Source organism: Phodopus roborovskii, unplaced genomic scaffold, assembly GCF_943737965.1.
Source record: "Phodopus roborovskii unplaced genomic scaffold, PHOROB, whole genome shotgun sequence".
NCBI lineage: Eukaryota > Metazoa > Chordata > Mammalia > Rodentia > Cricetidae > Phodopus > Phodopus roborovskii.
This window is the reverse complement of record NW_026126448.1, coordinates 20,498,830-20,522,926: the sequence shown is the minus strand read 5'-3', so window position 1 is coordinate 20,522,926 and position 24,097 is coordinate 20,498,830. Positions and strand designations below refer to the sequence as shown.

The following is a 24,097-nucleotide window of genomic DNA, read 5'->3' as shown; positions in this document are numbered from 1 at the left end:
TGCTAACATAACAGTTAGCAAAGATCCAGGACTTAAGTCAGGAGGTAAGGGCCACCAAACTTTGTGGGGGACATTAAGTGACAAAGTTACATGAAGAAATCTTTACATCAAGATTAACATTAGTCAATATAACACAAAGTTAAATATCAAGTTAACATAAGGTCGAATGTAACTGTGAATCACCTTATGCTAGGAACCAAACCTGGGGCCTGGGCAACACACAAAGGTTCTCTTAACTGGAGGGCCATCTCTCCACCCCCACCCCATCGCCACCCCTTAAAACAAAAACAAAAACATTGCTTGTGGTGGCAAATATCTTTAATCCCAGCACTCGGGAGGCAGAGGCAGGCAGATCTCTGCGTTTGAGGCCAGCCTGGTCTACAGAGTGAGTTCCAGGACGGCCAGAGCTACACAGAGAAACCCTGTCTCAGAAAACAAACGAACAGACAAGTGAAGCAGAGCCATATGTAACTACCATCCCAGGCTCCAACAGTCTTCTGGCCTCCAAAGCCAGGTAGCACACGAACAACAAACCAGCAAAAGACACATACACATAAAATAAACAGAGGTGAAAATGTTTTAAAAACACGTGTTAGGCACCACAGAGGCCAGAACAGGTCATCAGATCCCCCAGAGCTGGAGTTCTGGTCCATTGTGAACCATTGTGAGAGCTGAGAACTGAACCGGAGTCCTTGGCAAGAGCAGCAAGTGCTCTTAACCACGGAGCCCCACAAGCCTCCTTTCCTCTCCTCTCCTCTCCTTTCCTTTCCTTTCCTCTCCTCTCCTCTCCTCTCCTCTCCTCTCTTCTCCTCTCCTCTCCTCTCCTCTGTTCTCCTCTCCTCTCCTCTCCCCTCCTCCCATCCCCTCCCATCCCCTCCCCCTTCCCTTCCCCCTTCTTTTCCCCCTTTCCTGAAACCATGTTTCACTATGTAGCCTAGCTGGTTGACCTAGAATCAGTGTGTAGACAGGGTTGGCTTCAATTTCTATCTCCTGAGTGCTGAGATTAAAGATCTCACCACCACACCAGGCTTTTATATATAAAGTTTTATTAATACTTTTAGATTGCAATAAAAATAAAAAAAATTAAAAAAAAAAAAAAAAAATGGTAGAATACACATAACAAAATTTACAATTGGTTTTTTTCAGAGCTGAAGATTAAACCCAGGGCTTCAGGACATCCCAGCTAAGTTGTGCCTTGCAACGAGGAAGTGCAAAATTATTTAGTGTTCTGCAATACATCTCTAGAACTTTCTGTTCTTGCACAACTGAAATTCTTCCCCATTGAGCAGCGCTCTGCCCCATCCCTGCCTCAGCTTATCTTCACCCTGGCTTCTGTTTCTGTGGCTTTGACCACTGCGGAGTCACTGTAGCTTCCGCATATGAGTGGGGAGTCCCGTGCTAGTTATCTGTAGGTCTCGAGACTCATCCATGCTACCGCCTGAGTCTCCCTTTCAACAGATCTGATTTTTTTTCTCCCACTAAATGTAAAGTTTACATTCTGTTATTGTCTCACCTACCATCTTGTGGCTCCTTCTCCTTTTGGCTACTGTGAACATGGTATGCAAAAGTCTCGTGAAACTTTCAATTCTTTTGTTTTAGATTTATTTATTCTAATTTTATGTGCGTGACTGTTTTGTCTACATGTTTGTATTGTACTGTATGTATATGTACACATTGTACCATAAATGTGCCCAGGGCCAGATATCCTAGAACAGGAGTTACAGGTGGTTATGAAACGCCATATGGATGCTGGTCTCTGAACCCAGGTCCTCTGTGAGAGGGCTAAACGTCCTCAGGCTGGTTCAAAGTTTCTTTCTTAAACACAGGGCTGTTAATCAATAGCACCCTGACAAGGATGAGGGAGAGGGCATGTACAAGTCAGCCCCACCTTCCAAAAGCAATAATCAAAAAAGGACAATGCCTGTAACGGCCTGAAACAGGCCCGGACTTGCCCAAGTGTGCGCAAATATGGAAAAACAAAAAAGAGTATTAAAGCAACTGCTGCTTGTTTGACCAATCACATTAGAAATGACATAGCTGTTCCTGGAATTTGACCCCAGCTATGCTTAAAAGACCCTGTGGGCCTTTGTCCCAGGTTGTCATTTGGTACAAATGGTGACTCTGACTGCTAGAATAAGCATTCCTTGTCTTTATATACTATTTGAGTCTGGGGTCTTCCCTACCCTCATCAAGAGCAGCAAATGCTCTTAACCACTGAGCCATCTCTCCAGGTCCTTACCTTCAATTCTTTTGGGCATCTACTCAGGTGGAACTGCTTCGTCGTTGCTTTGTTGTTGCTTGTTTGTTAATTTTATTTATGTTTATTTTGTATGCATTAGTATTTTGTCATGGGTGCTGGGTCCCCTAGAAATTACAGACCTTTTTAGCTGCTATGTGGGTGCTAGGAATTGAACCCCGGGACCTCTGGAAGAGCAGCCAGTGCTCTTAACCACAGAGCCCTCTCTCCAGCCCCTGTTGTTTGTTTTTGTGGTTTTTCTGAGAGCTATCTTGGAAGTCACTTTGTAGACCAGGCTGACCTTGAACTCAGAGATCCTCCTGCCTTTGCCTCCTGAGTGCTGTGATGCCCCGCCACCACCACCTGGCTGTTGTTAAGATAGGGTTTTACTATGCAGGCCAGACTGACCTGGAACACACACTCCTGCCCCAACTCAGGATGCTCAGGATGCTGAGATTAAAGTTGTGTGCTGCCACTGCCCCAAGAGGTATCTTTACAGACAAATGGCAGCTTTATTTAGTATGATGGCATGTGTGTAGGGTGTGGGGTAGAAGACACTAACTAGTGCCATGGTGGCATGTGGCGGTCAGAGGACAGCTTCGCAGAGTTCATTCTTGACCTCTACCGTATGTGGGTTCCAGGGATGGTACCCAGATTGCCTGACAAGTCTTTACCCATAGACCATCTCTTCAGCCACAAAAGTTATTATCATTTTTTATTTAATCTCAGAACCACAGCTGCCTCCCTGAACCTCAGAAATGCAGGAAGGTTTGGGGTGGTAGGGAAATGAGATTTGACCCCTTCCTTAGAATGAGGCCCTGTCCGGTACCGGCAGGGTGCAATCCCTTCCTGAGAGGTGCATCTGGCATAGTGAGGGTGGATGTGGTTTCAGCCTGTTCCACTTAGGGGGTGACAGGTGCACAGAATCCTCTGGAAGGGGTGAGGGCTCAGTGCTCCGGATTCTATTAGACACCATCGAAACAGGGAAGGAAAAACATCCCTCTGCACTCTTACCCACTTTCTCAGACGCAGTCAAGCGTTTCGCTTTGAGTTCCAGCTCCGTCCTTCCCCAGGGCCTCTGGTCCTGCTCAACCTGCTCAACCTCCCAATTCAAATACCCAACTGGTATTTTACCATCATTATAGTGTTAGTTAACAAAAGGACATTTTACAAAAGAGCAGAGTTTATTCAAGTGAAGACAGAGGACAGGCAGGGACCCTTCCAGGACATCGGTGGGAAAGGTGGTTGGTGGACAGGAAGGAATCTGTCAGTGTGAAGATGCTTGGTACACTTCATTATCCACTCTCCGGGTCCCCTGCGCCAAGAGCTTTTGTGGTTTTTTGTTTGTTTGTTTGTTTGTTTGTTTTTCCAGACAGGGCTTCTCAGTTTAGCCTTGGCTGTCCCAGAACTAGCTCTGTAGACCAGGCTGGCCTTGGACTCACAGAGATCCACCTGCCTCTGCCTCCCGAGTGCTGGGACTAAAGGCGCATGCTACCAACTCCAGGAAAAAAAAACAAAAAAGGTGTTCTTTATGCTTCCAAACTTGGTAGTTTCCAAAATGATTTATTTTTAAATTATACATATGTGTATGGGTCTGCATGCATGCATGCACATGTACATGTGCATTCACTGTGAGTGCACATACCCCTTTAGCTAGAAGAGGGTGTCAGGTCCCCTGGTGCTGGAGTCACAGACAGTTTTAAGGCATTAGCATGGTTGCTGGGGACAGAAAGCCGGTCCAAGAACAATGCACACTTGACTGCTGGGCCATCTCTCCAGCCCCTAAACATGGTGGTTTTTAAAATCAACTAAAAGCAAGTAGACTTGATGGTGATTTACCTGTAGTTTTTGTTGTCTATTTTTGGAGTACTGGAGAGTTGACCCAAGAGATCACTGATGCCAAGTAAGCATTCCATCTCTGAAGAGCATCCCAGCCAGCTCTGCTTGCCATGCATGAGGCTCTGGGGTTAAGTGCAACAGCCTCAAAAAGGAGTTGTTGGGTTTGTTTTGAGAGACAGTGTCTAAGCCTGGCAGTGGTGGCACAAGACTTTAATCTCAGCATTCAGGCAGCAGATTTCTGAATTTGAGGCCAGCTTGGTCTAAAAAGTGAGTTCTAGGACAGCCAGGGCCCTTACACAGAGAAACCTTGTCTCAAAAACCAAAACAAAACAAAAAGAAGAAAGAAAAGATCTCTGTATAGCTCTGGCTGGCCTTTAACTGTATCTATGGACCAGGCTGGCCTGGAACTCACAGAAATCCACCTGCCTCTGCCACCTGAGTGCTGGAATTAAAGATTAAAGGTGTGCATCACCATGTCTGGCTTTTTAAAGATTTAAGATTTAAGTAGTGTGTGAGAGAGAGAGAGAGAGAGAGAGAGAGAGAAAGAGAGAGAGAGAGCAAGAGCGAGCACGCATGCACACGGGCCCACAGAAGACAGAAGATGGTGTCTTCTGGAGCTGTAGTTACAGGAAGTCCTGAGCTGACTGACTTGGGTGCTAGGACCTGTGATCCTCTGAAGAACAGCCAGTGTTCTTAACCACTGGGTCAACACTCCAGCCCTAAGAATAATTGTTTTTATATTGGAATGGTTAAGACATGTCAGTACCTTTTAAACTTTATTCATTTTTATTTTGTGTGCATTGATGTTTTGCCTGTATGTATGTATGTGTGAGGATCCCCCCAACCCCCCAGAAGAATTCTTTAAACCTGGAAATCTCTAGTTCTTGAGGGTTTCTCTCACTTCTCCTCTATTTCTCACTTTTCTGTGGTAATTACTAACAAAGCCTGCTTCTGCTTTGCATAAACAGTGGGTGGAGAGATGGGCTCAGTGGGTAAGAGCACTGCCTGTTCTTGCAAAGGACCCAGGCTGGGTTCTTTACACCTCCATGATGGCTCACAATCGCCTGTAACTCCAGTTCCAGGGGATTTGACACCTCTTCTGACCTCTGGGCACCAGACACACATTTGGCACAAGACACACATGCTGGTAAAACATATAAGTAAATCTAAAAGGAGTGTACTTTATTTCATGTATGTCAGATCCCTTGGAACTGGAGTTACAGATAGCTGTGAGCCAAGCTGACAATGTGGATGCTAGGAATTGAACCCTGGTCCTCAGGAAGAGAAGCCAGTGCTCTTAACCTCTGGGCCATCTTTCCAGCCCCACCTTTGGTTTTGTTTGTTTGCTTTTGAAGTAAAGCTGGAAGCTGAGCGCGGTAGCCCCATGCCTGTAATCTGAGCACGTGGAAGGCTGAGGCAAGAGAATCATGAGGGTCAGAGCAGCCTGAGACAACATTTATCTTAAAAGTAATGAAATGAAATACAAAACAATTTTAAAAAGAAATAAAAAGAATCTAAAAACAGGAGAGGCAGGATAAGCCACCTGTGGTTCTGTTTCACCATCCCCTAAGCATCCTTGAGTCTGTAGGAGCCTCCCTTCTCCTCTGCCTTGTCCTCCCTTCCTCCCTTCCTCCCTCCTCCCTTCTTCCCTTCCTTCCTCCTCCCTCCTCCCCCCTCCCCCTCCCTTCCTCCCTCCTCCTTCCTCCTTCCTTCTTCCTACCTCCTCCTTCCTCCCTCCTCCCTTCCTCCCTTCCTCCCCCCTCCCCCTCCCTTCCTCCCTCCTCCTTCCTCCCTCCTTCTTCCTCCCTCTCCCTTCCTCCCTCCTCCCTCCTCCCTTCCTCCCTCCTCCTTCCTCCCTTCTTCTTCCTCCCTCCTCCTTCCTCCCTCCTCCCTTCCTCCCTCTCCCTCCTCCCTCTCCCTTCCTCCCTCCTCCCTCCTCCCTCCTCCCTTCCTCCCTCCCTCCCTCTCCCTTCCTCCCCCCTCCCTTCTCCTCTGCCTTGTCCTCCCTTCCTCCCTCCTCCCTCTCCCTCCTCCCTCTCCCTTCCTCCCCCCTCCCTTCTCCTCTGCCTTGTCCTCCCTTCCTCCCTCCTCCCTTCCTCCCTTCCTCCCTCCTCCCTTGTCCCTCCCTCTCTCCCTCCCCCTAACCCTCTCCCCTCTCTCCCGTCTACTTCCCTCATCTTCTCACCTCTCCTCCTCCCTTCCTTCTTCCACCCTGCACTAATGCTGTAAAGATGGAGGGCTTTCTGATGACCTCTCCCGCACTCCATGTCCCATGATCCTTGTTGAGTGGCTGTTCACAATATCTGTTAATAGGAAAATACTCAAGCCATTATAGAAAACTCTAGAAAACAGTTTAGAGACAGTAGTTAGCCTTTCACCACCAGGGTTCCAGAAGCTTTGAGAACTTCTGTTTCTCCATTTGCACATTTTTCAACTGCAAGGAAACCAGTTTCCATCCCATCTTATTTCCTAAAACAGGAGGCAGGGTGTTGGGAGAAAATGTGTCTTGTTTTGTTTGTGACACATTGTCTCATGTTGTATATTCTGGCCATGAGATTTGTAACCCAGGGATGGCCTGCACTCCTGCCCTCCCAAGTGCAGGGTCACAGCCTGTGCCACCCCACTGCACCTGAGGAGGGTTGGACCTGCACTTGTTCAGAGGCTATGTGTGTCTGAGAGAGGTAGGTGACAGGCTCCATCACTAGAAGCGTCCAGGCAGAGGGCCACAGTGTATCTTGGGTGAGCAGGGCAATATATTTTCTTCCTCGGACCCAAAGGGTAAGGGCATGTACCTCCTAGGAGACCCCAAACTACACAAGACAGCTGTGGCACCCTGTTTGGATTTGGATACTGTGGGGGAGCACATGACAGCTGGGAAAGAGGCTCATTGTCTATCCATTTAACATCTTCCTGGCCTGAAGTGGTGGTACATCCCAGAACCTGGGATGAGGAGGAAGAGGCAGGTTCTTATAGGAGCCATCCTTAGCTATCCAGTGAGTTCAAGGTCAGTCTGGGCTACATGAAGTTCTGCCTCAAAAACCCCAAACAGGATGTAGCTCACTTGGTAGACTCTGCCTCGAATGCATGAAGCCTCGAATTTGATCTTCAGTGAGTGTGGTGGGACATGGAGACAGTAAGATCAGTAGTTCAAGGTCATCCTCAGCTACATAGAGTACAATTTGTGCTAAGGAGACATTATCTCACACACACACACACACACACACACACACACTACAACACACACATACACCACAACACGCACATACTATACCATACACATATATACCACACACACACACACCACACATACCACATACATGCACACACACAAGTCAGTCTTCTGGGAATTGAATTATCAAGTCTTAAATTTAAATCTGCATCATGGGGCCAAAGTCAAGGAAGGTGTAGGAATTGTCATGGTTGGTTTTTTTTGTCAACTTGATCCAAGCTCAGTTAAGGAAATGCCTCCATCAGATTGACTGTAGACAAGTTTTTAGTGCATTGTTTTGACTTATGATTGATGTGGATGGGTTCAGAACATGGTCATGATTTGTGTAAGATAGCAAGCTGAGCTGGGCAGCGGTGACACATGCCTTTAATCCTGGCGCTCCAGAGACAGAGGCAGGAGGGTCTCTGTAAATTCCAGGACAGGCAGGCTCCAAAGCCACACAAAGGAACCTTATCTCAAGAAAGAAAGGGAGAGAGAGAGAGGAAGGGGAGAGAGAGAGGAAGGGAAGGGTTTCTTAAGTTCCTTTATGGCTTCTGTATCAGTCCCAGCCTCCAGGTTCCCACTCAGACTTCCCTCCCTAAGTGATGGATTGTGATTGCAGAGCTGTAAACTGAAATAAACCCTTTCCTCCCCGAGTTGCTTTAGGCCGTGGCATCACAGCAGTAGCAACTACTAAGAAAGGATTCGATTTTAGAGACTGGTCAGTCTTCATCCAAGGGTTCAGAGGTATTAGTGATCACAGCTGGGCCCCTACCAACAAGACTTGAGGGGCGAGTCGCGTGGGCGTGGCCTCTCCACTGGGCGTGGCTTCCGGGCTCTTCACTGAGTTGCAGACTCAGACGTCTAAGCACTAGCCTAAGACCATGGAGCCCCTGCCGCTGCAGGACTTCGTGAGCCGCCTGGACCCCGCCTCCCTTCCGCGCGTGCTGCGGGTCTGCTCCGGAGTCTACTTTGAAGGTGAGCGGACCATGGGGGAAGCAGCCAGGCACGGTGGATCCCAACGCTGAGGAGCTGAGGCAGGATCATTGGCACAAATTTGAGGCTACTGGTCTATATAGTGAGTTCTAGGTCAGTCTGGTACAGTGAGACCCTGAGGAAGTTGGAGTCTGAATTAGGATGCTGCCTCTTGCCTGAGCTTTATGAGTTCGCACCAAAACCCATCTCCTTGCACCTCGGCTTTTGTCCTGTGGGTGATGAGAAGTCGGTGAGTTAGCACAGAAATTGGATGGCAGCGAAGGAAGGCCAACCTGAGCAACCTAGGAAACCCTGTCTCAAGCACTAAGAACAATTATAAGAATAAATAGATAAATAAGTAAATGGAGATCACTCGTCCACTGTGCTAGGCGGGCACTAGGGCGCTCGCTATAGTTTTTTTTGTTTTTGTTTTTAAGAGAGAGAGGATCTGTTTTGTAGCCCAGGCTGGCCTCAGACTTGCAGTGACCCTTTTGCCTCTACCTGAAATTGCCATGCCTGGGTTGCTGTTGCTCCTTTTTCTTTCTCTTTCCTTTTCCCGTTTCTTCCTCTTCTCTAATCTCTCACTTTCTGCGAGGATCCAACCCAGGGCCCTGAACTCCAACCACTGAGCTAAACCCCAGTTCATTATTTAAGCACCAGCTCAGCCCTCCCACTGGGCTCTATGCCCCTTGCCTTCTGTCTCCCTTGCTCTCTTGCTAGAGGTCAGATCATTCTGCACTTCTCAGTTTGAATGGTCCTTACTCCAGGAAGCCTTCTTGCTCTTTGCCGTGCACACCTGCTTCTTGCCTACACATTTCCTGATTCATAGCAGAGAAGAGATGGACATACCAGGGACACAGTCAGCAGTTTTAGCTCAGAACAGCAAGTGGCCAGGGATGGACCACTTGGATAGGGGGAGGAAGAGACCCGCTTGGCTGCTCTGTGGCGGGAGGAACCATAGCCCCCAAGGAAAAGAGGGAGGCAGAGAAGAGAGTAGGGGTAGGATGCAGGCTCCTTCCTCAGAGAACAAGCCTCTTGGGGGTGCCTGCCTCATCCCGCTCTCCAGAGTGAGGGAACCCAGCTCAGCCACAGCAGCTGCCAGCAAAGTGTTCCGATGGCCAAGTGGATTCTACACAAGGCGGGGGGGGGGGGGGTCTCCACCTCAGAGTGGGTCTCTTGGGTCCACTGGAATCTGATGGGTCCCTGAAGCAGTCATCTGAGGTCTATTTGTCCTTTCTCCTGCCTAGAACATCCTCCCTCCCAGCACCCCTTACTCACCTCTGACACAATATTTGAGTTTCCTCATTTGGTCTGATGTGGGGTATGTAAATGTCACAAGTTGGGGTGATGTGACCAGAGACAAGTCACAGGCTGTGGATATGCAAATAAGGTTACCTGGAAGGTAGATGACCATAGGGGCAAGGCAGGGCGGGGTATGGGGGAGTAACTGACCATGTAGTTAGGAATTCCAGCTGTGGAGGTAAATACCCTAGACTTGACACCTTAAGTTCTGCCTCCTGCCACCCTCTCCCTCCTCCAACTGCCACAATCCCGCCATGCTGGACATAGACCCTGGATGTATGTCCTAGACTCTAGCACTGAGCTAGCATCCTTTATCCCTTTTTGATTTAAGACAAGACTCTTCCTGTGTAATTCAGACTTCCCCTGCCCAAGTTTCCCGAATGGTGTGGTTACTGATGTGTTTCTCCACAGTGTGTCTTATGAACTTTTGTTTGTTTATTGTGTGGGTGGGAGTACACATGTGCCACAGTTTGCATGTGAAGGCCAGAGGACAACTTCTGGGACTCAATTTTCTTCCACCATGTGGGACTTGGGGATGCAAGAGTCTTTACCTGCCAATACCTTGCTGATTCCTTTTTGGTACTTTTGAGGCAGGGTTTCATGTAGCCCAGGCTGGCCTAAGCTCTCCATTGAGCCCAGGATGATACTGAGTTCTTGATCTTTCTCTTTATTTGGAGGAACTGATAACACCCCTCTGAGCTGTCATTTTTAGGAAAGAGAAACTGTCACTATTTATTTAGCAAAGGGAAATTGCTGGCCCCGTTCCCTGAAGGGCAGTCATGCATCTCAGGGCAATGAAGCATAAGCCACAGTTGTTACAGGCAGGGGAGGTATATATAACTCTGTGGCTAACTCAGGTTCACGTGTGTGTGTGTGTGTGTGTGTGTGTGTGTGTGTGTGTGTGTGTATACATATATATATATATATATATATATATATATATATATATATATAGTCTCCCCTACCAGAAGGAACACACCCTGCCCTTGTAGTAACTATGTGCACTTCCCTGAGGGCTTAGAGTGGGTTTATACTAGCTTCTCAAGGCCATGTGAGCCCCTGCTGGGGCTGTCCTGGGGGAAGGGTTGTCAGGTGGCCTCAGGGCCCAGTGAGCTACTGTTTCCCATCTTCTGCCAGCTGGATAGCGCCCCCCCCCCCCGCACTCGCTCTGTGAGATCCACACTATGTGTCTTCTATGGCTTTAGCAAATGGGCTGTTGAACCTGGAGGTAGCTCAGAACCTCAACCTCCACTTCCTCTAAGGACTCACTGGGCTGGAGAGCTAGCTGGTGGGCAGCGTGGTTGCTGCCAATCCTGCCAACCTGAATTCAATCCATGGGTCTCACTGGAAGGAGAGAACTGGCTCCTGAGAGTTTTCCTGACTTCTACACCCATACCGTGGAATATGGAATATACTCAAGATAAACCAAAAAGTTTGGGGAGGGGGAAAGCCCAAAAAGCTAAAAGCAACTCATCTGGGCTGGGGGTGTGGCTCAATTGGTAGACTGCTCACCTATCAGGCTTGAACCTCTAGATTTGATCACCAGTGCTGCAAAGAACTTGGCATGGTAGTACACCACTTGTTATTCAAGCACTTGGAAGGTAGAGGCGGAGGATCCGAAGTTCAATGTCATGTGTGATATAGAGAGTTCCAGGCCAACCTCAACTACAGGAGAGCCTGCTTCAATAATAAATGAAAGCATGCAACTCACGCATTTGAAGTAGAAAGCAGGGTGCTTGAAGAATTAAGTACCCACCTGATCCTCTCTATCTACATAGAGTCTACCTACTCCAAGTCTGATGTAACTATAAAGGGGAGGTAGGCTTTACTGGGCTATTTACTCTTTCGTGGGTAGAAAACACCCTCAGAGGCTGCAGTGATGTTGAAAATGGACCAGTCCTGGCTGCACTCACTCTAGGAGGCATGAATTGGGAGAAAGGGAAGACTGGGCGTCAACGGGGCTGCCTCCCGTGGTTAGTGGAGACAGCACAAGCTGTCTGAGGATGGCAGGTTGAGCCAGCTACGTTTTCGTTGTTGTATTTTCTTTTACTCTAGTCCCAAGTTGGAATGCCAAAATGTAGGTGTTTTGTTTGTTTGTTTTTTGGTTTTTTAATTGTTTGTTTTTAAATTCTTAGTTCTTTGCTCTTTGACTCTGGTCTTTTGAGGGCCTGCCACCCAGCTCTCAAATAAATCACACACAGAGTCGTATTCTTGCTTGTGAATGCCTGGCCTTGGTTTGGTTTGTTTCTTGCCAGCTTTTCTAAACTTAAAGTATCCCAACTACCTTTTGCTCCTGGGATTTTCCTTTTCTTACTTCTTCTTTTTTTTTTTTTTTAAAGATTTATTTATTGTGTTTACAATGCTCTGTTTACATGTCTGCTTCAACACCAGAAGAGGGCACCAGACCCAATTACAGATGGCTGTGAGCCACCATGTGGTTGCTGGGAATTGAACTCAGGACCTTTGGAAGAGTAACCAGTGCTCTTAACCTCTGAGCCATCTCTCCAGCCCCCTCCTTTTCTTACTTCTATATATCTACTTTCGCTCTTATTCTTGTTTACTCAGGTATTATTATATCCTTCAGGGCTTTTAAAGACTAGTTATAGCTTCAGCTTTTCTTTGTTATGATAGAAAGTAAATTAAATATAAAACTTTGGATTCACTAAGATAGAATAGATAACGCAGTATTTTCTCTGAATATACTAGCTTCAAATGGGCAGAATATTGTAAATGTAATTCTTATTGATAACTGTTTTTGTTGTGTATAGTTTTACTATGTTAAAGTTAATGTCTTCCTTTTTATTTAGACAAAAAAGGGGAGATGTTGTGGAATATTAGAGGTGTGTTACATTTTGGAGCATTTGTTTAATGATGTAAAGGTGTTTGACTTTTTTTTTTTTTTTTGCTGCATTTGCTTAACTCTGTGAAGCTGTGTTACTGTGCCTGTCTGAAACACCTGATGGTCTAATAAAGAGCTGAACGGCCAATAGCGAGGCAGGAGCAAGGATAGGCAGGGCTGGCGGGCAGAGAATAAATAGGAGGGAGAGACTGAGTGAGAGGCGCTAGGGCGCCAGACAGCTTGCCCAGGCCAGGCCTAGTAAGACTGACAGTAAGATATACAGAAGTAAGAAAAGGAAAAAGTCCAGAGGCAAAAAGTAGTCAGGATCATTTAAGTTTAGAAAAGCTGGCAAGAAACGAACCAAGCTAGGGCCAGCCATTTGTAAGTCACAATAAGACACCATGTGTGATTTATTTGAGAGCTGGGTGGCGGGCCCTCAAAAGACCAGCGTCAAAGAGCAAAGAACTAAGAAAGAAAGAAAAAAGAACCACACCCTTTAGCAGGGAAAGGCAAGGAGGAAAACTGAGGCATGGGCCTCTAGTTCAGTGCTCAGTTACCTGAGAGGGAAAGAGAGAGAGACTTGAGGCAGCAGAGACAACCGAGAAGAGCTTGTGAAGAACAAACAGGGCGCAGGCCACCCAGGGCTTGGCCTTTGCCAAAACTAGAAACTGAATGTGTGTCTCCACAGGTTCCATCTACGAGCTTTTTGGCAATGAGTGTTGCCTCTCCACAGGGGACCTGATCAAGGTTACCCATATTCACCTCCAGAAGGTGGTCTGTGAAAACCCAGAGACGGGTCAGACGTTGGAGCTGAACCCCAACTTCTCAGGTAAGGTGTACACCTCTGCCTTCCCACCCAGCCTGGCATCCTGTAGGTATATCTTCAGCCACTTGTGGGTGGGTTTGCCTCTTCCGGTATCATTCCCATCCCTCCGGCTTTGCCTATAATGACATATCTACTGTTTATGTAGCTGCAAGGGCAAGGACACATCAGGGTGTATCCTTGAGGGTGCCCTGAGTCTTGTAGAGTGAATTCTAATTGGTCTTAATAATAAAAACCCGGAGTCAGATATTGGGGTAAATGCCGAAAGGTCAGAGAAGTAAAAGAGCATCTGCTAGAGAGACTTCTTAACTCTACTGAATGCTCATATGGAAGGGGTTGAGCTCCTGTCTCTACGAATCCTCAGGCTGAATGGGCCAGAGATCCCGTCTCTACCCACCTTATATTCCTATCTCCACCTCTCAAGTACTGGTACCAAAGTCATGAGATGCCAAGTGCTGGGGTCAAAGGTGTGGGCACATTGCCTGGCCTCTATGGTTAACCAGTGGCTAGCTCCACCCTCTGATCTTCAGGCAAGCTTTATTTGTCAGAGCATAAAACAAAATACCACCACAGAGCCTGGCATGTCCCTGCCCTTTCTGACCACATCTGCCTCCAGGTCTTTAGGGTTTGATCCCTGTTTGCTCATATAGTCATTCATCAAACATCTGCTGACCCCATGTATGCCAGGCCCAGTGGAGAGCTGGGTTGTGGACTCAGTCTTCTGGAGTGGCATTGAGAGAAGGCAAGGGTCCATGAAGTGGGCACCAGCTCAGCATGGGGTGGCCTGCCCTCCAGAGTCTACAGATCCAGGAGCAAGAGGTCCCCAGATAAGGGAGTTGGCATGTGCCTGTTCGGTGCCTAAGAAATCCCAAGGGAAACAGATGTGGTGGCACATTCCTGGATTCTAGCACAGGGAAGGTAGAGGCTGAAGATCAGGAATTCCGAGGGCACCCTTGGCTACCTAGCAAGTCTAGGATGCATGAGAGACTGTCTCAAAAAGAGTGAGGGCCTCAGGTGATAGAATGCTTCCCTAGAGTGCGTGTGGTCCTGTCTCCTAACCCTGGCACTGTATAAGCCAGCTGTGGTAGTGGTTTAGCCTGTAACCCCAGGCGGTGGAGGCAGGGAGAGCTGGAGCAGACCTCATGTCTAGGTCTCATGCCTGGGAGATAATCAGCAGCAGACACTTGCTGCCAACCCTGATGATTCCAGTTCAATTTCCAGAACCTCCATGGTAGAAGGAGAGAGTGACTCCTACAAGCAGTCCTCCCATGACCCACACACACGGGCTGTGGCATGCCCATGCATACCTACGTGCGACCTCCACGCATGTGCTGTAGATGCACATCGTACATATATACATCAAATAAAAATTTTATTTCAGTGTTTTGAGACACAGTTTTGCTATACAGCCTTAGTTATCCTGGAACTCACTCTGTAAAACCAGGCTGGCCTCAAATACGGTCTCGCTCTGCCTCCTGAGTGCTGAGACTAAAAGTATGCACCACCATGCCTAGCTTAAATGTGATTAAAAAAAAAGAAAGAAAGAAAGAAAGATTTATTTATTTATTTATTTATTTATTTATTATGCAGTGTTCTGCCTGCATGCCAGAAGAGGGCACCAGATCTCATTACAGATGGTTGTGAGCCACCATGTGGTTACTGGGAGTTGAACTTTGAACCTCTGGAAAAACAGCCTCTGAGCCATCTCTCCAACCTAAATGTGTTTTGGTAGCCTATGCCTTTAGTCCCAGCATTTGGGAGGGCCTAACTCTGGCCCTGGTATATAAAAGCTAGTTCCAGGACAGCTAGGGCTACATAGAGAAACCCTGTCTCAAACAGCCCCTACCAAAAAAAAAATTACATATCTTTTTGGATTTCAAGGCCAGCCTGAGATCCAAGAGACCCTGTCTCAAAAACAAGCAAGCTAGCCAAGCAAGCAGAAAAAGATACCCCCCCCCAAGGGGCTTGTTATGGATCAGGAGGTATGTTGTCTATGATGGGAACTGCCTGGGCGGCCTCTGCTTCCTCCTCTATTATGAGTCCTTAGACTTGATGCTAGATTTGAAGAAGTAACACATGTAAATATAGAGTAGAGGAGGTACATCCTCAACATACACAGACACGTACTGCATGTGCACATACGTGCACACACAGACACACACACTCTTACAGCAGGTGGTGGGAATGAGCAGAAGTAGATTCTCTAGGTTAGACTGACACACTTTCTCTTGTGAAAGTTCTGAGGAGCCTGGGGCTTTTCATATACACAAATAAGGTGAATCTCTTGTGTTCTTTCCCTTCCCTTCCCTCTCTCTTCTCTTCTCTCCTTCTTTCCTTCCTTCCTACTTCCTTCCTTCCGTCTTTCCTTTGTGAACAAAAGTTTATGTCCTGCCCAGTCCTGCAGCTGTTTAGTCCCAAATAAACACACAGAGGCTTATATTAATTATAAACTGTTTGGCCAATAGCTTAGGCTTCTTATTGGCTAGCACTCTCTTAATTATTAACCCATTTCTATTAACCTGTGTGTCTCCATGTGGTCTTGGCTTGCCGGTGATGCCCAGACCTCCTGCTTCCTCAGCAGCTACATGTATCTTCTTAAGACTTGCTCTCTGTGTTCCTCTTCCCAGAATTCTCCTAGTCTGGTAGCCCTGCCTATACTTCCTGCCTGCCCATCAGCCAAAACAGCTGGCCTGGAACTCACTGAGATCTGTCTGCCTCTGCTTCATGAGTGTTGGGATTAAAGGTGTGAGCCAGCATACTAGGCCATATGGACATTCTTTTTAGTACTGGGTCTAGCTCAGGCCTCTCACATGCTAAGTGAGCACTCTATTACTGAACTGCATCTCTAGTCCCAGACCAATATTTTTGTAGGATGTCCTACACTCTAGGCTTTGTGATATTTCCTTGATTAGGTTTGTGTTGAGTTTGGGGCAGGAAACCATTGTTTCCAGAAGTTGGGCAATGGACCAGCCTGGTGGCAGAATGTCTGGGGACTTTGGGAGTGGTGGGAGAGCAGTTAGATGGCCCTGGCAGACCAACTGAGGTGTGGGTGTCAGAGGGCCAGTAGCTCCCGGGGTTCTAATTTGGGAGAAAGAGACAATGGTGCTGCCTCAGGATGGGGAGACAGATGGACATGTGGGCTTGGAGCTATAGGGGACATATCTGAAACAAAAAGTGATGGGTTGGCCAAGTTGGAGACAGAGATCAGAAAAGAGGGAAAGCATAGGAGGTAGGTGTGTGTGTGTGTGTGTGTGTGTGTGTGTGTGTGTGTGTGTGTTAGAGAATGTGCCCTTATTCTCTTCTCTGTGTCTCTGGTGACATCCCTTGTGTCACCATTCCTGTTCCTCACTATCTATTCACACACTGTCATACAGCCTCCATCCATAGGCCTTTGGTCTAGATGTCCAGATGCAGGCTCTAGGAGGGATTCTGGCTGGGTTGTTTGCAGAACCCTTCTCCCAATCTCCCTCCCTCTGCTGACTCCCACAGGCCTCTTCAGCACACTCACCAGCCTGCAGAGCTACACAACCCTGGAGGAGCTCATCTCTGCCGTGCCCCAGACCTCCACACAGTGGCCTATTTGCTTCAAATCAACTGGAAGAATTGTCACAGAGGCCACGGTGGTGCCTGCGAACCAGCTGCTCAGGCTTGAAGCTGTGGAAATACACCATGGGACCCACTATGCATGCTGTGTCCAGGACTCAAAGACCCACGAGATCATCCATTATTTACCCCTTTCCCAGAAGGGACCCTTCTGGAGATGCAAGCCTGGTGGTCCACAAACCCTGCTCCAAATCCTGCAGGACCCAGCTATGCAGGACTTTGTATTCACCTGCCCCATCCTACCCTGGCGCTCTGTGATCCTGAAGTCCCAGTATATGCTCCAAGCCGTGATGCACAGTGAGTTATCTGGGCAGGTGGGCAGGCAGGATTCAGATAATGCTGACTCTGTGCACAGTCTGGGACTCTAGCCTGCTTACCCAGTGTCTGCCATGTAGCAGAATACAGATGCCCAGGGAAATAGGAAGTAATGGCATAAGAAGAGATAGGAAAATAGAATGAATACACCCAAGTTCCCTCATGCTTTAGAGTTGGTCAAGGTTAGATTCCACATTAGCCAGGGCTACATAGATGCTGTATGAAAATTGCAAAAAAAAAAAAAAAAAAAAAAAAAACAAAACAAAACAAAAAAAAAAAACCCAAAACAATTAATTAAAAGGGGGGATAGCAATAGCAAATTAGCTTAGTGCATAAAAGTATTTGCTGTGAAAATTGTCCTCCGACCTCCATATTAGCTTTGGCATTTGTATACATACACACACACACCAATACTCTATATATATATATATATATGCAGGAGTGGGGGGCTGGAGAGATGGCTTGGAGGTTAAGAGCACTGACTGCTCTTCCAGAGGTCCTGAGTTTAATTCCCAGCAATCACATGGCAGCTCACAACCATCTGTAATGAGATCTGGTGCCCTCTTCTGGCCTGAGGGCATACATGCAAACAAAACACTATACATAATAAATAAATCTTTTTTTTAAAAAAAAAGCAGGAATGGGACCGTGAGGCTCAGCAAGTAAAGATGCTGCCACCATCCCTGGGACCTGCATGGTGGAGAGAGCTGACTTCTACAAGTTATCTTTTGACCTCCACACTCACTCCATGGCACAGGTGGACAGACAGACAGACAGACCGACAGACAAACACGAATAAAAAACCAAAAGTTTCTTAAAATAGTAAAATCAATAAAGGGGAAAGGGGCCAGGTAGTGGTGGCACACGCCTTTAATCCTAGCACTCAGGAGGCAGAGGCAGGTGAATCTCTTAGTTCAAGGCCAGCCTAATCTTCAGAAAAAGTTCCAGTATAGCCAGGGCTACACAGAGAAACCCTGTCTTGAAAAACCAAAATAAATAAATAAATAAATAAATAAATAAATAAATAATAAAAAATAAAAAAGAGGTGATTGGAGCTTGGTTCACTCGTACAGTGTTTGCTAGCACTTGATCTCCAGCATTGTCAACAATAAATAAAACCAAAAAATTTTTAACACATGAGACAGTCTCATGTAGTCCAGGCTAGTCTCCATCTCCGAATCCTCCTACCTCTACCCTCCCAAGTCAAGTGCTGGAGTATATGAATGTGACCACACCTGGTCAAAACGAGACAAACCCCAAAGCTTGTACAATTATCCTTTTTTTTTTTTAAGAGATGCATACCCATGGCATGGTAAAGTTGATTTTATTTTGTTTATAGAGAAGAAAAGGAAACGGAAATGCCCTCCCAGTCCCCTCTTGGGAAAACAAACTTGAGGAGGTCTAGGCGTCCTTTTTCCCACTGCAGGCATTTTATCTGCTAGAATTCACACCACCCCAGCTTCTCATCACCCTTTTTATCCTTAAGGTTTCAATTTAAACATCACATGCTGATTTCCTTGACTCTCTTAAACATAGCACACCCCTTATGCTACATTTCTGCAACAATATGACCTCCTTATTTATCATGTTGTTTAAGCATGTTACTTTATTTTGAGACAGCATCTCATGTAGCCTGGCTGGCTTTGAACTCCAGATCGTCCTGTTCCCATCCCCAGCACTCTGGGACTGTAATAGTGTACCACCACTCCTGGCTCATGGGCTTTATTTTTATTTTAATAAGGATTTCTTAAAATTATCTTCTGTATATGGGTGTTTGGGCTGCATGTATGTCTGTTCAGTATGTGCATGCCTGGTGCCCGTGGAGGTCAGAGAGGGACATCAGATCTACTTGGAACTGGAGTTATCTTGTCAGTCAGCTCACAATCTCCTGTAATGCCAGCCTCTGCAGGATCCAACTCCTCTGGCCTCTGTGGTCACGTGCACACACCTACACACAGTTGTAAGCAATTAAAACAAATATAAAAATTTGAATTAAAAAATTAAGATTAAGAAATGAAAAAAAGTTGAAAAAAAATTGGGCTAAAAAAAAAATCTAGTACAGTAGGAAAATGGATTGTGGGAAATAAAAGATGAAACAGACTCAAAGCTGGGGTGGGCCACGACTGGGTACTGTGCTGCACCCCTGAACTGCCCTTTTCCCCACAGTGCGCCCCACCATCGTCAAGATCCCATCCACCCTGGAGGTGGAGGTAGAAGACGTCACCGCCTCTTCCCAGCATATCCATTTCATCAAACCATTGCTGCTGAGTGAGGTCCTGGCCCAGGGAGGCCCCTTCCCTATGTCCACAGAGATCCTGGAGGTGCCTGAGGGCCCGCCCATCTTCCTCAACCCGTGGGTGGGCTTCCTGCACAAAGGCCAGAGGCTCTGCATCTACGGGCCAGCTTCACCACCCTGGAGGGTCGTGGCCTCAAGCAAGAGCCGAAGAGCCCCCAGATACTTTATTCTCTCTGGGGCCTACCAGGGCAAGCTGAGGCGGAGGCCAAGGGAGTTCCCCACAGCCTATGACCTTCTGGGTGCTCTCCAGCCAGGCCCACCCCTCCGGGTGGTGGTCACAAAAGACTGTGATGGGAACGAAGAGGAGAATCCTGAATTTTCTTCCCTGGCCGTGGGTGATCGACTGGAGGTGCAGAGGCAAGGCCAGGTCTGTGGGACACAGGGCCAGGACATTGATGTCTTGATATGTCAGCGGCTGGGTGAGCAGGCCTGGGAGGACAAGGAGGATTTGGAAGAGGAGGAGGAGAACAAAGAACAGATTCTGCTACCCCTCTACCTCTTTGGTGCCTTTGTGGAGGAGGTGAACGACAGCCGGCGGTATAGCCTAGCAGATCTCACTGCACAGTTCTCCCTGCCCTGTGAGGTCAAGGTGGTATCCAAGGATGCTCAGCACCCCACTGACCCTCTGGTCTCCTTCCCTGGCTTGCGGCTAGAGGAGAAAATCACAGAACCCTTTTTGGTGGTAGGCTTGGACTCACAGCCAGACATATGCTTTGAGATCCCTCCCCGGTGGCTGGACCTCACTGTGATGGAAGCTGAGGGGCAGTCAGGCCAGGTGGCTGAGCCACGCTATGTCGATAGGGTGGAGGAACTGTCAGAAGGCTTCTACTACAGTCTCCGGAAGCTGCCTGCCTCTGAGAGTCAAGCTCCCCCACCCAGGCCTCCAAAGAGCAAGAGTGTCCGTGAGCAGAAGCAGAGAATACAGAGCTGCAAGGAGGCCGGTGTGAAGGTATGCACAGCACCTAACGGGCAGGGAGGGGTCATCTGTGGGGCTCACCCTGCACACTCTCTTTGCTTTTTGTCTGCCATGATCCTCTCTTTCAATTGTATTGAACTTGCAGTTCATTAAGTTCTAGTCTTTGTACCAATTATTCCCATTCAGGCCTCATAATCTTGAAGTTGGTGTAATTACCTGTATTTTATGATTGAGAACATGAGGATTGAGACTCTGATACGCCCCTGAAATCGGAGTTACTAAATGGAAGGTCTGGACTGGAGTGTGGACATTCTACGTTCCTGGTGCCTTTGCTGCTCCACTCCCCCGGGAACACCATCTGTCCTTACAAAAGCTCTTAGGATGGCCTCCTGTCCTGGTTTGTTTTATGAGGCTGTGATAAAATGTCCTGAACCAAAAGCAACATAGAGGAGGAGGGTTTGTTTGAGTTCACAATTCCAGGTTACAGGGAAGTCACAGAGACGGGCTAGAGACAGCTGGCCGTCAAGAGTAGAGAGAATCTGATAAACGTATACCACTCGCTAGCTTTCTTGATGACTTTCCTTATTTTCATACATTCCAGAGTCCAGTATTGGGAATGGGTGTCATCTACAGTGGGCTGGTTTGTTCAGCATTGACTGGCAGTCAAGATAATCCCCCATAGACATACCCATGGGCCAACCTGATCTAGATAATTCCTCACTGAGACTCTTTCCAGGTAGTTCTAGGTTGTGTCAAATTGGCAGTTAAAACTAACTGGCATAGCTCCTGAATCTTCCTCTAGTTGCCAGCTAGACAGTGTTGAAACCTTCAGTGGTCCCACATGGCATCAGGGTCCTTCATGAATTGATTTCAGTCTGGCATCCCTGGGCCACCTCCCACCACTTTGTATTCCCAACTCCAGCCTCAGAAAGGCTCTGGGTTGGCACATGGGTCTAATATGGCTCACAAAATCCACATGACCCATACTAGACCTGTATTAGATCCATGGCCATCATTATTCCTCCTTCAGACTTGGGGAGAGCTGGCCTGGTTCTCTTTGTCATCTTACTGTTGTGTTCATAGATTGGAGACACGTCCTTTTCAACTCACTGTATTGTAATCTCTCTGCTTCACAAGAGAGTTGGGCAGGGTAAGGGGGGCAGAGAGCAGAAATTCCACACCTCCAAGACTGGTGGGCACTGCTGAATAAGCCAAGGGGAATCAAGGCTCCAGCTACCCCTTTGAGCTCTGAGCATCCTTCTTAGTGGTAACCCTAAGAGGACTCCCACAAGCCCTTGTTAGCCACTTCCTGTTTATAGCACATTTACTTGGTGGCTGACCCCACCTATTCTCACAGTGCCCCTCCCCTGAACACACACTTTCTTCCCCTTTCCCTTCCTCTCTCTCTCTCTCTCCCTCCCTCCCTCTCCCTCCCTCTCCCCCCCCTCTCTCTCCAGCTGAGGCAAGTCACCTGAGCTCATACAGCTAGAAGGATGGCAGAGCTGGGTTTGAACTCAGCCCTGACTGCAGTGCCTATGTGCCTGAGTGACCTACCAGAAGCATGCTTTGTGAACACAACAAGCATACTGTTTTGAGACCTCAGGAGGCCTACATTTATTATCGTGTAGTCACGTGACAGTGGGAACTAAAAAGATGAGTCCCGAGGAGTTTCAGTCTCTACCTTTTCTGATTTCTAGTTTTTGTTTTGTTTTTGTCTTCCTTCTCAGTCTCAAGTTATAGAACAAAAGCAGTCCTACCCACAGCCTGTACCCAAGGCGAAGACCTTGGAAAAGCTCCCTAAGGACAAATCAAATCTGTACAGCAAGGTTTCTGTCCACAAGAAAGACCTTAAATCCAAAACCCAAACACAGGATTCAGGTAAGTTTGGCCCATCAGACCCCTCTCCCACCTCTGCTAGCTCTGCCAGGGGGACCCGACTGTGGCCTTAGTCTGAGAGAGCCAAGCTTATACGGAGAGGGTCAGGTGGAAAGGTCTCTAGTCTTTCTTTCTAGACATCACATCCTAGCAATGAAATGAGTCCAGTCCCAGACACAATGTCCTCCTACAACAAACAGAACAGTAAAATGGCTACAGTGTTCAAAGAAAATGAATTGTTTCTGAACTACAGAGTTAGGCCAAGCCCTTCCCTGTTCATGGGATGAAACTGAAAAGGGGAAGGAACTAGCCTAAAGACAAAGATCTGAATGACCTGGCTTTCTTTTCTTCTTCTTCAGTGCTGGGCATAAAACCCAAATCCTCGAGCATGCTAGGCAAATATTCTATCACTGAATCATATCCCCTGCCTGACTCAGAAGTGGATGACCACGACTATGAAGAGATTTGAGGTGTGGGGAAGCCACACTTCCCAGCTGCTCCTGCACATGAAGTTGGGAGACCTGGGGCAAAGTCTCAGATGCAGATAGATACAGAAATGAAATGGGAGACATTATCCCTACCGCCTTTGGGTTTCAGATTCTTGCCTCTGCCTGGTCCCAGAGGGTTGCATGTGATGTTCCCACCAATGCTTTGGTGTCCAGAGAAGCCATTCAAGTTCTGTTCACTCCTGTGCGCATCAGTTGTCCCACAACTGGGCGCAGAGAAGAATCAAATAAGGCCACCAGCTTCAGCAATGCCTGCCTCACGGTAAAGGGAACTCAGTCTTCATTGCACACCCATTGTTTGCCACCTCCTTTGTTCCTCCACTTCTGCAGTCCAGGCTCTGGGGTCTGGGGACAGAGTATTCTCGGGCTGGTAGAATTCAGCTCATGGCAGCACCCAGTCAATGGGCTTGTAGGAATAAATATGGGAATTTGCCTCCAAGAACAAAATCTTAGATAGGACTTTAGTTCTTAAAATCTGATAATGGAACTAGGAGGGCTCATTTACAAAGATGGAAGGACCAGAGAGATGGCTCAGATATTAAGAGCCCTTTGCTGCTCTTACAGAGGACCCAAGTTCAGTTCCCAGCACGTATTTCAGGTAGTTCCTAACTGCCTGTAACTCCAGCTCCAGGGCATCTAATACCTGCTTCTGGACACTGCGGGCACTGCACTTATGTGCACAACCCTGCCCTCTCCACACACAAAAATAATATACAATTAAAAAACTTAAAGCTGGGTTTGGTGATACACAACTTTAGTCTCAGTACTCTGGGGGAGGCAGAGACAGGTACATATCTGTGAGTTCGAGGCCAGTCTGACCTACATATTTATTAAGAAAACAACAAAAACCCAAGAAACTACGGAGACTCAAAGCTGTGGAAATCTTTGTGAGGGTGCCAGATCCACTAGAGCTGGAGTTAGACAGGTGTAAGCTGCCATGTGGGTGCTGGGAATTGAACCCAGGTCCTCTGGAAGAACAGTCAGTGCCTTTAACCACTGAGCCATCTATTCAGTCTCATGGCATGCTTTGAGTGGTATTGTGACACTGTTAAAGAAAGCTGCTAGGTAACTACTGAAGATCATTTCATGCTGAAGCCACAGAATAAAAATGGCATGTGATTCTGTATGAATAATTTATTAAGTCTTACCTGGGCACCATACCTTTTAGAAACCATATCCAAACCTTGAACTCCTGGAGGGAAACAGCAGCCTGATTTTAAAGATTAGGAAAACAGGCTTAGTGATTGATGGTCTCAGGAGGTAGACCAGCACAGTGGTTAAGGCCAGGGCTCCCTCCAAAAGGCAAGTCTAGGTTAGGTTCCAGCATACCATGTACCAAATGTCAATTTCAGTGACTTGTTTCA

General features: G+C 47.4%; 1 protein-coding gene across 1 annotated transcript; it reads left to right on the top strand.

Annotated features, from left to right (window-relative positions):
* Positions 1-8,158: 8,158 nt before the first annotated feature.
* Positions 8,159-23,852, top strand: Themis2 (thymocyte selection associated family member 2). The gene is made up of 6 exons (XM_051189005.1): positions 8,159-8,261; positions 13,088-13,228; positions 16,712-17,122; positions 19,307-20,385; positions 22,080-22,230; positions 22,587-23,852. Exons 1-6 carry the CDS (start codon positions 8,168-8,170, stop codon positions 22,694-22,696), a joined length of 1,986 nt encoding a protein of 661 aa, XP_051044962.1. The 5' UTR covers positions 8,159-8,167; the 3' UTR covers positions 22,697-23,852.
* Positions 23,853-24,097: the final 245 nt, after the last annotated feature.